The sequence below is a fragment of the Convolutriloba macropyga genome, chromosome 12, assembly GCF_964194025.1.
Source record: "Convolutriloba macropyga chromosome 12, txConMacr16.3, whole genome shotgun sequence".
In the NCBI taxonomy this organism is placed as follows: Eukaryota; Metazoa; Xenacoelomorpha; order Acoela; family Convolutidae; genus Convolutriloba; species Convolutriloba macropyga.
The window spans coordinates 24,666,002-24,680,658 of NC_134479.1; the positions used below are offsets into that span (position 1 = coordinate 24,666,002).

A 14,657-nucleotide genomic window follows, 5' to 3' on the forward strand; every position below is an offset into this window, starting at 1 on the left:
CAGAGTATATTAATTTTTAAGGCTGAACAGTTTAAGCTTTTGGGCTGGAACACAGTTCTCTCGACATTTTTGTTGGATTTTTTGCCTATTATTGTTTATCTTTTTGTTGTTGCGCGACATTTACCTTGTGATATGTCTCAATTGCCTCCCCAGGACTTATATTTCAACACATTCGAAGATTTCTGTTTAAAGCTGTTTTTTATTTTAATGACCTTAAAAATAAATTTTTAATAAAAAAAGACTATTCTTTTCAACTTTGTCTTTTTTGCTTTCATTTCAGTCATCATTTAACTCAATCTCGCTAATAAAAAGTCTCAAATGCGTTTGTTGTGTCGAACCTTATCTAGTTTCATTAAGTTTTATTTAAAAATTTCGAGATTTTACTGTTCATCTTTTGGGCTTCTTTTTTGTAGTCATTTCAATGTAGTCCTCTTATAAAATTAAAAAGACCCGTTGATGTTCAGAAAGGCGGCAAGTGAAGGGTTAGTGTTCATTCAGATAACATCTTATAATTATAATACCTTGAAGACTGCTGTGTCGTAAAATTGTTTGTAATTTTTTGGCTTCTCCCTGTATTTGTTGTTATTTGGTAGCCACGTGACTTAATCTCAATGATAACAGGCCCAAGTAGCTTCCTGAGGTGTTTCAAATTAATCCATCTTTTTTGTTGAAATCTTATCTATATTATGACTTCTCGAAAAAAATAGGTTTTAAAAAACGTTTTGGATTTTTGAGCTTCGCATTTTTTTAAAAGAGGAAACTTTTTCCGGTCGATTTGTCGCTTCGTAACTGCAAAGGTCACAGCCCATTTCCAGTGAGCTATATTTTAAACTTTAAAGAGGTTTTATTCTGAAGCATTTGTTTCTTGGTTTTGCAATAACTGTTAAGCGATTGCTTAAAATGTTTTGGATGTCTATAAATTAGTAGACTTTAAAGGAATTCTGTTTGTTTTTAAATTATAACAATAATGCAAGTTCATATTGACTTTGAAATAATGCGCAATTGAACATTGTTAACGCTCCTAGTGACAAGATTGTGATTTTAACGGCTTCACTGTCATTTTTGCGGAAACTTTAATTAAATTTTTAACATTGCTGGTATTTGTCTTTCTTTTTGTAGTTATATGACGTACACTGGTTAATGACAGGTTTCAATTGCTTCCTATAGGAATATAAAAAAAAACATTTTATTGATTTCAGTTAACATCTATTGATTTTAATCACTTTGCAATAAAATTTTTCCGTAAATCGAAAGGTTTTTCGAGCTTCGCTTCTTTTTGCTCTTTTTAATCGACCTGTTACCCAGTCGCATTGAAGGCAATTACCAAAGCTTTTCTAATGAAGAATATGTTAATCTTTTTTTAAAGTTTCATCTGATGCAAGTTTTATTTTTTATTTTGAGTTTATTCAAATAGAAATAGATTTTTGATCGTAATTAATTTTTGTCATTTAATTTTTTTTATTGTTTTTTCTAATAGTCTTATTAAAAACAAACTTTATTGGCCCTCTAAAACTTTTTTATTCCATAAATGGTTTGTTGAACCATATGTACGTAATGAAAGTTTTCTATCTCTTCATCTTTTGGTAGCCAATTAATTCAAGAAGGCGGAGGAGCGGGTTCGGAACAATATGTGCCTAGGCACATTATCGAACCTCCTTGTTTACTTTTAAACTGCAATGAACAGATTTCCGTTATTATTTCGCTCCATAAATGGACAAACGAATGAGATCTACTTTGATGAAACCGAAACTATATGGTTTCACGTTTAATATTTTTTTCTAGGGAAAATGTTACTACTTTCAAAAAATTCAATTTTTTCATCTTAAAATCACAAGAGTTTTCCGCAGTGCACTAACAAAATCAAAAAAAAATCATTCGTATAGTTTTATGATCGGTCAATATGTGATCAATAGAACCAAATTGCCAATTGTTTTCTACATAATTCAATTAGGGAGCAACAACATTTTTTCTTAACTTGCTCACTAGTAGGGCATTGTTTTTTCTAAGATTGATAAAAAACAGTTTGCTTCAATCAATCTGCATTTTTCATTTTTTAAGATCTCTGTAAGATTTTTTGGATGGTCAGATTATTATCAGACGGAAGAGTCCTCTATTCAGACCACCTCCAGACAGAAGTAAGCTCTGATCACATTTTTGTGCGAACGAAAGTGACGCCTTATCAGACTATTTCGAGATTTGATCTCTGATCAGACAATCCCAGACGGAAGTGATCTCTGATCAGACCAAAATGAGACCATTGTCCACACTCTTTTCCACTCGTTGCAATTCCCAGACACTGAAATTTTAGCCCAGAAACTTGCCTTGTGCGTTCTACTTGGGCCTGATCAGAGGTCACTTCCGTTTGGCATCTCGACCTGGGAAGAAATCATATCGACTGCTCATTTATTTTTCCAAAAAGATCTAGTGGAAATTCGAATTTCTATAGCCTTTCAAGCACTAGGAATGTAGTTATTTGCTCTAGCTTTTCTAAAAGTTCTCGATATATGGTTTCTGTAGTCCGTACTTGCTACGTATTCCAATCATTTGATCACGGTGATACATTCTGCATGCTTTTGATAAGTTTCACGCCTGCTTAGGTGGGTCCTTAGATATTCGTCAAAACATGCAGCGGTTTTTGCTGTTTTGTTATCGCAGTTTTTTCTAGCATACTTCCACCTTTGCAAAACAAAATAAAAAGCAAATGGGAACTTTTTAAAATTCGACACAACAATTCCAAACAAAAACGGTCGAATTTGAATGGCATTTTATTTTCAACTGGTCTAATATTTGCTAATTAGTTTGACCCAAAAAGCTCAACCAAACAAAACTTCTCAACTCCAATTGTTCGTTATGATCGCAATTCAATAATGAATTTAGCTTTGTTTGCGCATTACAATGGTAAACATTACGCGGCATCAGGTTAACAATCCCACAAAATATTTCAAAGTTTCATAGTGAATAAAAGTTCAAAAAACCAATTACGTTGAAATTCCAACAGTTTTCTGTGATCTCGTCAAAAAGTACTGGAATGCAAATTTGGCTCCTGTAAATGGCTAAATTATCACTTATCGTTCCAATTCTTTGCATATTTTGGGCGAACCCAAACTCTTGTTATCTACAAAAATACAAACAGCTACTTGCAGATCGACTTAATTTTTATCAGACAGCTGATTTTAACCATGGCGATCTCCCCGAATCTCTAAAAGGGATCTTGATGTCATTTTTTGAAGTAAATTTAATTTAAGTAAGTTATAATTGGTTGCTGATATTATTTTAAAATAACTGAATAAGATGGCCGGCTGAATTTCTTAGAGAGGCCAAATTGGGTTGAACAAAACAAGCAGCCGAAATGAACCTTTTTTGTAGGTTTCCATTTTTTCGTCCGCTGTCTGGTTGATAAGATTTCATTAAAAACCGATGGTGGCATTTTATGATTAGCAAGAATCTTTTGTTAATCAGCCCAGGAATAGTGATGCCGTGGGTCAAGTTCCCTGCCTGTTCTTACCTCTGTATCCAAAAGTTTTCGAAAGCATGAGAACTGAATACTGGGTTACATTTTATGAACGGGAAAATTAAACCTTCGTTGTTGGGCCAAGTCTTTTATGATATCTATTTACCTATCTATTTATGCCGACATGACCACGTTTCTTCATGAAAAACTTTTTTTTTCCAAAGTTGCTCATCTTCAATGCTAGGAGGACCAATTATTTGTGGTCATGAAAAAGGATAACGGATATCAAACAAAATCAAAACTCAAATTTAAACGCATGTTTGCAGTTTCCCAAGCAATTGATAACAGTTAGTTTGTAGAAAACATGTTAAAAACCAACATTTTCCTCATTAAACGGAGACCTTCTGGCATATTTTTTTGATTAAAAAACACTTTTTCAATTTGATTTGAAAATAATGCGCTCATCTAACAAAAAATAACACAAAAAATTGACAGTTTATGTTAAACCACCCAAAAAGTGCTTGGTTTAGTTTCTGAAGGCGATAGCCAGCTAACCACAATAGCAGCTAAATCAAAATAAATGGTGCCCCTAAATTTGCATTTTTTTTCTCAAATTTTTCCCTCGAAGCTTGTAAAGCAGCAGTTCCATAACAACCATGAACCTTTTATGCTTGGAGCACAGAAAAAAAGATGAAACCTTACCTCCCTTTAGTTTTTATTTTCCCTATATTTCACATCAAATCACTGCTCAACAATGACACAGATTACATTTTTCAGTGTTGAACAAAAACTGCAAACAAAACTTGTCTGAGTTTGGGAGGATTTCATCGTCATCCATAGACAAGGCCAGCAATCTCTCAGATATCTTGCAGCAATCTCTCAGATTTTGACAGATAGGTGGTTATCTTCCAAAATCTGGCAGAAAAAAATGATAATCTTGCACAATCTGGCAAAAAAATGATTATCTGGCAAAATCACTATGGTTATTTGGCAAAATCAAAAAAGATTATTTGTCAGAAGAAGGTCTATCTTGCAAGATTCTGGCAGAAAAGTGGCTTTCTTGCAAGATTCTGGCAGAAAAATGGTTACCTTGCAAGATTCTGATAATACGAAAAGTTTTTTTGTCAGTTGAGCTGCATTTAATTTTCTGTAATATCCAATCTGCTCATATTAGTTTTTTAGAAAATTGTTTCCAGTACAGCTGTTTTGTTGATCTGACAAAAGTGCATGAAAAAATTTGAAAAGAAAATTTTAAGCAGTGCTTAATTAAAAGTTGGTTCATATGATGGTTTACCAACTTAATCTTCCAAAATTTAAATGTGTTTATGTTTCACCTGGTGTACATGCTATACTTTTTGTGCTGGATGAAAAACAAAAAAAATTTGTTTACCCATTGGAACAGTTTTTCAAATATGAAAAGATGGCATAGTTTATTTTGGCGAGAGTACATTGAATTTTGCTTAATTACTGTTATGTTATAAACTTATCAAAAGGGAAATAAGTCTTATACAACAGAAATGACACAGAAAAACCCGTTTCGAAAAATTTTACCGGAATTATTTTCATCTTATAGGAATCTGACAGAAAAATTGTACTCTTGTATGTATCAGGCGCAATAGTTGTTAGACTGTTGTAATCAGGCAGAATGAAGTTTATCTTGGAGGAATCTGCCGGATTTTTCTTCCAGAATATGTCTCGTTTTGTAAGATATTGTCAGAAAATGCCGGATTCCTATAAGGGATGATGACGTTTGCTCGAACCAAAGTGCGGTTTTTTTATACTTTTGCAAACTGTGATCGAAGATATTGATGGTCTCGTTATTTGTCCTCATTCAGCAATTAAATTGTTTCTTCTTTCTATTTCTCGATCAAAAAAAAATAAACCATGAAAGAATTTGAATTTTAAAAAATTAAAAAAAGCTTTAGCTACGTCATATATAGGTTGAGGGACAAAATTATTTTTTGGGTCTGCGGGAGTTCACCTGAGCAATATCCGCTCATCACCTGCACTTCAGTCAATTTCATAATATCATGGCCTAAGTATTACACACCCCCACCCCCACCCTATTTTTAATCGAATTCAAGTCAGTGCCTGGGCTCACATACTCATATTCATATATCGAACTCCCTCATTACGTACACTCTAACCCACACTAACGTCTAATTTACCCCAATAGCCACACTCTTAAACCGAATATAACGCAGTCCGCTGATTACCGTGTTGTATAAAAGGAATCAGTAAAAATGTTCTGGAACACTAATTAACCAAATTTCTCCATTCTTTTCAACCGAAATGAGAATTTTCAATTGGACATAACACAATTTTTTAATTAAAAAACTAACAGCCAAACGTGGATCTACCCTTAAAATTTAAACTTTCAAATGATGCTATTTGATTTGATTCGTTTAGATTGTCTTGTAAGCGTTTTACCTTCCTTCTGTTATCGTGAATTTTTCAACTTGGAATTATCGCAATCTCAGGCATCGCAATCTCAGAGTCGCACGGATTCACTTTCTCCATAACATTCAAAATGACAGAGATTTAAATTGACCTAAATATATATACCACGTGTTAGTGCAGTTTCTATACATCTGACTTACGGTAATCAAGACCCCAAAATCAACTTTTCATAGATATTCCTCAGTTCCTGCAAGAAAATCCTGATGTAATCGAGAACATTCTAGAACTCCGCAATGACAGTCAGTGTTACGATGATTGGAAACTAATTCTGAGTTATGAAAGTCCGTTTGACATTTTCAAGTTCTGGGATTCTTACGGAGTGCCTGGAACTGGAATCCTCGAAGGCAGGGTTTTTGTATAACATGTCCAGATTTAATAAACCATTATTAGAGAAACATTTTCTGAATATTTTTCGTTCAATGGACAACCAATACAGGAAAATTGACAGGTAAGATCTATAAAACTCTTTTGATCTCGTTGGGTGCATATTATGAATTCCTTGGCACAAGGTTTATAATAACTCTTATGAAGAGCTATGAATTACACGCATTTGACAAATGTGGGAATTCATAAAATGATTTTTAATGTGATCATTAAGGGGACTATTACAATTAAAATTGGGATTATTAATGAAAAAGGTCCATTTTTTTTATAGATCGGCAAAAATTTTATCCACTAAAACAATCCCGATTTGTGTCTATGATGATCATCTGCAGGAAAAGAATCCACAGAAAGAATTTTTTAAAAATTCCTGCTACAAAGAGTTCTTAAACAATTGAAAAAAAACCCTGCTTCCTTACCATGAAGGTCATATTCTGTCACCTGGCCAGTCACAGGAATGTTTCGACACCAAAAGTGGATACTCTGGAATAATCAACAATACCTTCCCAGACACTGAGATGTTCCTGTTGATGTTTGACTTTTTACACATAGGAGCTTGTAACCCTTCAAGCTGCTCCGTTGAGGAGGTCAAATCTATTTATGAGGTAACAGTCTTAACTGTTCAATGTTTGAAGCAAGTGTTGAGCTTAGTTTTCTAAAGTACGTTTTACAGAGAAATAATTTATGACAAAAAACGGTTGAATTTTTTCATAGGCTACGAAATAATGTAAGACGCGAAGTGTGTTATGGTTAGAAGGCAAATGTGGTTGAACGAACATAAGGTAAGACGCAAAGTAAGAAGTAAAATCAAAGATAAAATATCATGTACATAGATTAGGAACTTTTATTTATAATAATAATAATAATAATAATAATAATAATAATAATAATAATAATAATAATAATAATAATAATAATAATAATAATAATAATAATAATAATAATAATAATAATAATAATAATAATAATAATAATAATAATAATAATAATAATAATAATAATAATAATAATAATAATAATAATAATAATAATAATAATAATAATAGTAATAATAATAATAGTAATAATAATAATAATAATAATAATAATAATAATAATAATAATAATAGTAATAATAATAATAATAATAATAATAATAATAATGATAATAAAAATAATAATAATAATAATAATAATAATAATAAAAAATAATAATATTAATAATAATAATAATAAAAATGAATATTTCAAAAGGCTGAAAATACAGTCAAAGTACATATTTATCAAAATTTACAACCTTTTGAGAGAGCATCAAAAAGACAGTTAGTACCTCGAGTGATGTCTCTTAAGGAAACAACTGATTAGTCTCATTCTAGTGAAAAATTACAAAAAAAACATTAGGGACTTTTGGTTATAAACAAATACGCCAGACCAAAAATGTCTCGATTTAGAAGGATGCACTTTAATAGAACTCAGTCCACTTCTGACCTTCCTAAAATTGGAAAAAAAGCGAGTGGCTACGTAATGAAGTGCCGACCTCTCTATTCCACAATTTTTGTAACCAATCTAATTTTTCTTCAATGCTCGAGTGCAAAGAGCGGTAGGCATTTCAATTAACTTAATATTCCGTGGCTTTGAATGAATCCTATTTCAATAACTTATCTCAAGCAATTTTCCGACATCATCAGAAGTTTTTACACTCACCAAATTGTTTTCTGCTTATATAAATCTTAAGCAGTTGCAAAAAATCGATTATTACTGCGACTAACACGCTCATTCAAACGCAAATCAATAAATTTGAAACAAAATAAGAAGTTTTTTCTTTTTTAAATCTAAGTGGCGTAAAATACATTTAACACTGTAGCTCTATTTGAGGACCCCCAGAAAGGCAACCCGCTGTTGATTAAAAAGATCAGCAATTAAAATTCGTAACAAAACTAGGAAACAAAAAAGTTAAAAAATTTTATAATGAGTTTTCTAATTGTTGTCGAACAAAGCGTATCATTAGCTTTGTATTGAGAGAGCTCCAGCTTTGAGTCCATGACTCACTAGAAATAAGGTCTGATCGATCAATAATACAACCAAGGGAAAGAGTAAAACAAAAATGGTAACCAGCCGTTCTTTAAATACGTTTTTGTTGTTACTTGACGGTACCCACAAAATATTCACATCGTTGGTACTCCAACTTTTCAACACCACCTACCACCTAAAACCACTTATAAACATAATCTCATTAACCACCCTTGTTTTGTCAAGGTTGATATAATCATTCAATGGAAATTCACTTGCGGTCTTATCAAAGTGCTTAGGAGTTTTGGTTATGAGATTAACTAAATTGTGAAAAATGGAGTCAAAGGATTATGTCGAAAGGAAGGTAAAAAAAACTTTTATGGGACAATGCATCTGATGATGGTTGCAGCAAACATAAATTAATCAACAGGGACCAATAAAATTTATAGAATGAAACCATTTTATAGAATGAAACCATTTTAGATTATAGAGTTTATAGAATGAAACCATTTTTTGTCGAAACATGCAAAACCGAGGCTTTTTCAGCACGAAGAAAACAAAGCTGCAGAAAAACAAATAACAACCTCAATGAAAGAAATAGAAGAAAGAAAAAAGCTACTGTAGAAGCAAAACGTTTTCCCCACTGATACCTATCCATTTCCCACGTAATTTTTGTTTGTCTCAATAACGTTGCAGAAGTGCTTAAGCTGATTTTTATGATTAGCCTTCAGAAATTCTAAAGCTACGGCTTAACGCTCGGTGGAGCTATGTCGAGGAAAAGAAGTGATAGACGAAAGACTCCGGAACCGACTCCAAGTACACAATCCTTTAGGCCCTAGTCCACCACCCAAGGAATAAAATCAGCTGCTAATTACCAAAACTATTATTACCAAAATAACCAACAACACAAATATTCTTTATTCAATAGCTGAACAGCCTTTGTTAAAAATATAAATCAAAGAAACGTACAGAGAAAAAACCAAGGACATGGGAAGAAAAATTTAAAAAAATTTACACAAAGTTGTTAAACATGTAACTCCAAAAAATTGAAAATGCTTCCTCTCGATTGTTATTCTGGGAACATTTCAAAAAAAGTTATCTGATCGATCGTTGCACTACGCAATTTCAGTCAGAGAAATGCTAAACAACAACAAAAAAAATGATAACAACAAAAAATATCGGAATGAAATTATAAATTTGTTTAGCAAACAAAACTCAAAATTAAATCTATTAAATTGAATGATCTCCTAAGCCACAAAGAGAACTAAACCACTAAGAAAACATGACTTCATGGCAAAATTATCTCAAAAGTGCGCCTAAAGGTCTATTTTTTAAAAAATTCAAAGAGGCTTCCAAACGCACTGATAATAGTTTATTTGATTGACACAAACACCGTTCTCCAACAAAACCAGGTTAAAATTAGTTAAAAATGCGTGATAAAGAAATGCTTATTTAGCAAAAAAATCACTGCTACATTTCTTGCTCGCCCTCCCTATTGTGCATGAACGAATAATTTTTCTCTCTCTCTCTCTCTCTCTCTCTCTACGAAAGTTGGCCTAAATACTTCTTTTCACGTGCGTCATTTGACAGTTTCGAATATTCGGGGAGTTTAAAATTAATTGAAAATTGTTTTGGTTTTTAATAAATCAGATTTTACAGCGACAGAAAAATTCGTTTTTAGTGATTTGTCAAAAGTTTGTCAAAATTTTGGAGGTGTCCGGCAAAATTTATCATCAGTTCCTTGTCAACTGAAAATTATAACAAATTTTTAGGTTCTCCGTAGGTACTATTTTATTGTACTTCAACAAAAAGAAATGAATGCGATCAAAATAGTGAACATTAGCCAAAGTTTTCAAAATGTCGAAACTGAAAAAGTTTCTGATGATAAAGGTATTCCACTCATTTCAGACTTTTTAATGACACCTGACCCAATTTTCAACGTCTAATAAAGCTACCAGAAGCAGAAGTCCAATTTTTTTTAAAGATATAACGAAGCAGTTTTTTTTCCTCTATTACGAATGAGCTTAAGTTTTTCGAAGTTGTACAGAAAGAAATTGAGCAATTCGAACGAAGAAACTACGCAGAAAATTGCTCCTACCAGATTACCTTGTCAATTTTACCGGTTTTTTACCAAGTTTTGGAACTTTTAAAGTATTGCTGTTTGTTCCTAGCATTTTACACCAGATAACATCATTTAGACATGCATTTTTTTTCTACTTCATACATACTATATAGTCCACAAGTTACTCTTTGCCAGTTATTTGTATCTGTGGTACTGAAAAACATTTTTAATTATAAACGCTTGTCTCATTTCAGATAATTTCTGACTCTTTCCTTCATGGATAAGGTAATGACATAACATTAGTTAGTTCGCCGCTGTAGAACATAGAGAATTGTCAGAATTAGAAACTGCGAGTAAGTTAGATAATTTAGGTCAGCTTAGACTTGTTAATTAGGCGTTTGAAATAAACTTTCTTTCTTAAAGGGTTATCGTTTCGAAGGCGCCAGAGAGGGGCGTTGAGTGATATATCTTAAGCAAACAAATTGATGAACAAAAGCATATTGAGTTGTCGATATATTCGTTTGCTTAGCAAAATTGTATTTGTGCATCAGGAAAAAGTAAAATGAATGATATAAATTTAGAAGTAAACTGGAGAGAGAACATTCGAAGTGAATTGGATACTTTGAACAGAATTGGAATTTCATTTTGAAGGAAATAAAAAATCGATTTCAAATTTGCAAATTATGTTGCTCACCAAAACCTGGTACACTCAACTCTTTCAACAAATTCATCATTGGATTCTGCAAATTTGTCGGATGTTACCCTAATGATTGTCCATATATAAAAGGGATGCGAGGCCGGTTACAAGTTTTCGATCTAAGTTAGTTGAGTTGAGTTTTTTGTTGATTTAGAGTAAAAAAGGCAATTTATCAGTTTTTGAAAAACCCACCTAACTGATCTAAACCGCAACCCCCCTGGAGGGCTATTTTGAGCAGGCGTTTACCAAATTTAAATGCCAGGTACATCCAATGATCCTTTCAGGCTGGTATACCTTTTAGGCCAATCGACCACCCCACCCCGAGCTATTAAAACCGGAATTGGTATAAACATCGTTCTGTGTGTGTGTTTGTGTGTGGCTGTGTGTTTATATAAAAATGATATCCGAAACATCAGTTAATTACATCAATATATTTATTCATTTATTGTTCCGCCCCAGTTTTGTGGGGAGCAACTATATACTCAAATGTGTTTTTTTTCAGACAATTTTGGCCGATCGATATATTCATCGCAGAGAAATTTGAGTGGTATCACTAAAATGCTCGTCCAGTGTAGAGTTCAGATTTCAAAAGATTTTTTTGATTTCGTTTTTTATGAGGAGTTATCGATGTTTAAACTTTTGAGTGAACACGTGATGTTTGGCATGTTTTGTTCACTTTTAGCAAAAATTCTGTTCAAATTATGATTTTTTTCTATAAAAAAATTAATTCAAAATTAACTTTTATAAGACAAGAGAAACAAATTTCTGTTTCTAACAGATGAAAGGCCATTAAAACGCTAGTTTTTGTCTATAAGGAAATTTACTATCAAAAAAATTTGATTTCTTTTTGAGAGCTGTTATGCAAAAACCAAATTCATTTTTTTCAAGTCACCTAGAGACTGGTCTTTTTTCAAATCCAGGTTCTGTTGATGACAAATTACATTTAATTGATGCCCATTGAACAAATGATTCGTTTTCAAAGAATCGTTCATTTTTTTATGGCTCCGATTATGAGTTTTCGTAATTATTATTTGAAGTTTGATAATCTTTTAGAGATTTCAGTAAAATTTTGTATTCCTATGGCATAGAATTGCTGCATAAAGAGCAGTAAGCAAACCTATATAGACATTTGAGTTGCTTATGGCTGTTAAATCTTTAAATATAATTTTTTCGAAAATTTTTTTTTGAATTTTAACAGCTGTTAAACTTGCTTTTGTGAACTGTAAATCAGTCTCAATTTTGGCAAGGCCCAGTTCTTTTCTAATGCAATCAAAACTAATCTGGCTAGCGGTTTTATCTGCTAATTATTTGGTTTATGACTCCAATGCCACGAGTTCTCATAATTTAAGAAAAAAAAAACTTGAATGTTTTCTTTCGTAATTTTGGTTCTTTTTGAAAATTATTACATTATACTAATATTGATATTACCCATTGGCTTTGAGAAGATGTTAGATTGATCATAGGTAAAGTTTTCAGAGAAATGCTTATGGTTTGAATTCTTCGACCTTTTTTTCTCGCAGTTTTCTAATGAATTTTCGGTTTTTGCTTGTATTTGATTGACATCTTCATAGTTTTGAGACGTAACGTGATTTCTTATTGATAACCTAAGAATGACAAACAATCTTGTCTTCCATCGAGGCATAAATTAAGGTGCTTATTGATTTCCGTTGGAATATATTGAATATAAGGACTGCTTAGTCTTTAAAAATAATTTTCGAAAAATTTTGAACATTAACCGATCTTAAACTTAATTTGGTGAATTGTAAGTCAGTTTCAGTAATGGCAAGACGAAACGCCTTCCGTTTCTACTGAAACCAAAATTAATCTGTTTAGCGGTTTTTGTCTTCTGGCTATTATCTTTATGACTTCGATGTTGTTTCTCTTCAATATTTTGTTTTAGTTTTTGGGTTTTTTTCCGGTTTTTTTCATAATTTTGGCTCCCTTTGAAATCTTAGCACTTTATCATAATATCTACAGTTCCCATTGGTTTAAGGAAGACGTACAAATGATCATTTATACGTTTTTCAGAGAAAAAAGTCTGGTTTTATTGGCCTCGACACTGTCAATTTTCTACTGATTTTTAATAGTCTTTTTCTTATATTTGATGTCATTCTCATATTTATACGACTAATTGTGATGACCTATTGATGATATAAGAATGCGACAATTTATTGCATTCTATGGAGACATAATTGATTATAACTTATTGTTTATTGACTTCCATTGAAAGCTTTTGAATTTTTTATGGCTTTGATATTACGGATTTTCGCAAAAGTTTCGTGGTATTAAATTTTAATTTTTCAAATTTGCTGGTTTTTTTGAAGTCGAAATGTTACAAAAAAATTTCCTTTTCTGTCGAAAACTGATTTTAATAAGAATTTTTTTTTACTGAATAGTTGATTTTTTAACGGCTTCGACACATTTCTCTCTCAATTTTCTTCATTTTGCTGTTTTCATGATTTTTTCCTGATTTTTATTCCTTATAGAGTCATAAAATGACGAGAGGTCTTATAAGCTTCTACGTGAGGGTTGAACTAATGAAGCTGCTAGATGCATTAAGTTTATAGCAAATATTCCTAAAGTTTAAGATATTTATTCCTATCAAACATTTTTTAAACTTTTTTAGTTTTTGTTAAAATATTTGTCAACTTGTATCTTTTTCTTATCATCGAGAGGCCCTATCAATTTCCCTGTAACTCAAATATTAGCGTGTCTATTGATATTATCTAGTAACTGTTGTTTTGTATGTTGGACAATATGCGTTTTAAAAAGAAGTTTGGTTTGTGTTCAATTTTATGTTCTGTTTCTCTTCTTTAAGCACATTTGGGTAATACCAGATTCCAATGATTCTCGAATGAAGCTCAAGTGAACATAATTTATCTATCAGTTTTAGTTTACTTACATATTTCAATTAGTTTAAATAACATTTGTAGTAAAAAATAAAACATTCAGATAAAAGCGAAAGCTTTTTATGGTTTTAAACGTTTGTGGTTTAGAAAATTGTTTGTAACCTTTTCAGTTTTTATTAATCTTTAGTCAGTTTGTGTAGCTTCTTCTAACCAAAGACAGGTCCCTGTGGTTCGTTATTGACTTCAGTAAACGTATCGAAAATTTTTTGTTGAAAGCTTTTGGTTTTCAAGAAATTTGAAAATATTTGTTTTATATAATATTAGTTGATTTTTAAATTTCGACTCAACATTTGTTCATTTTGTCAACTTTTTGCCTAGTTTCTTTAATATAAAGTCCCATCTGCTTTGTAGTAACGCAAAAATTAATTTGTGTTGTAAAAGGTTATCTGAGTGTATTTTCACGTGGTTACTATGTGCTTTTAAGTTCAGATGTTGAACATTTGCCATAGAAAATGTTGTTGTTTTTGCTGATTTTGCTGCTTGTTTTTCCTTCTCCCGCAAAACTGTTAATGGCCGTTTTTGTGAGCGTTGTAAAGGGGCATGCCATTATTTAATTCATCTAGTCGTTTGTGTAACGATTTTTTAAATTCAAAGAGATATTTTTGATTTTCTCTTCATGTGGTTGACAGCTAAGTCAAAACCGTAGATGAGCGCGGTTCGGAATACCATTTGCTAACGCACATTAACGAATCTTATAAATATACATGT

General features: G+C 31.8%; 1 protein-coding gene across 1 annotated transcript in view; it reads left to right on the plus strand.

The window, feature by feature from the left end:
* The first annotated feature begins 8,615 nt into the window (after positions 1-8,615).
* Positions 8,616-14,657, plus strand: part of LOC142350431 (nose resistant to fluoxetine protein 6-like) — a 15,106-nt gene continuing 9,064 nt past the window's right edge. Inside the window, exon 1 of the mRNA XM_075402278.1 lies at positions 8,616-8,645. Within this exon, the coding sequence (XP_075258393.1) occupies positions 8,616-8,645 (30 nt within the window). The remainder of the gene's footprint in view (positions 8,646-14,657) is intronic.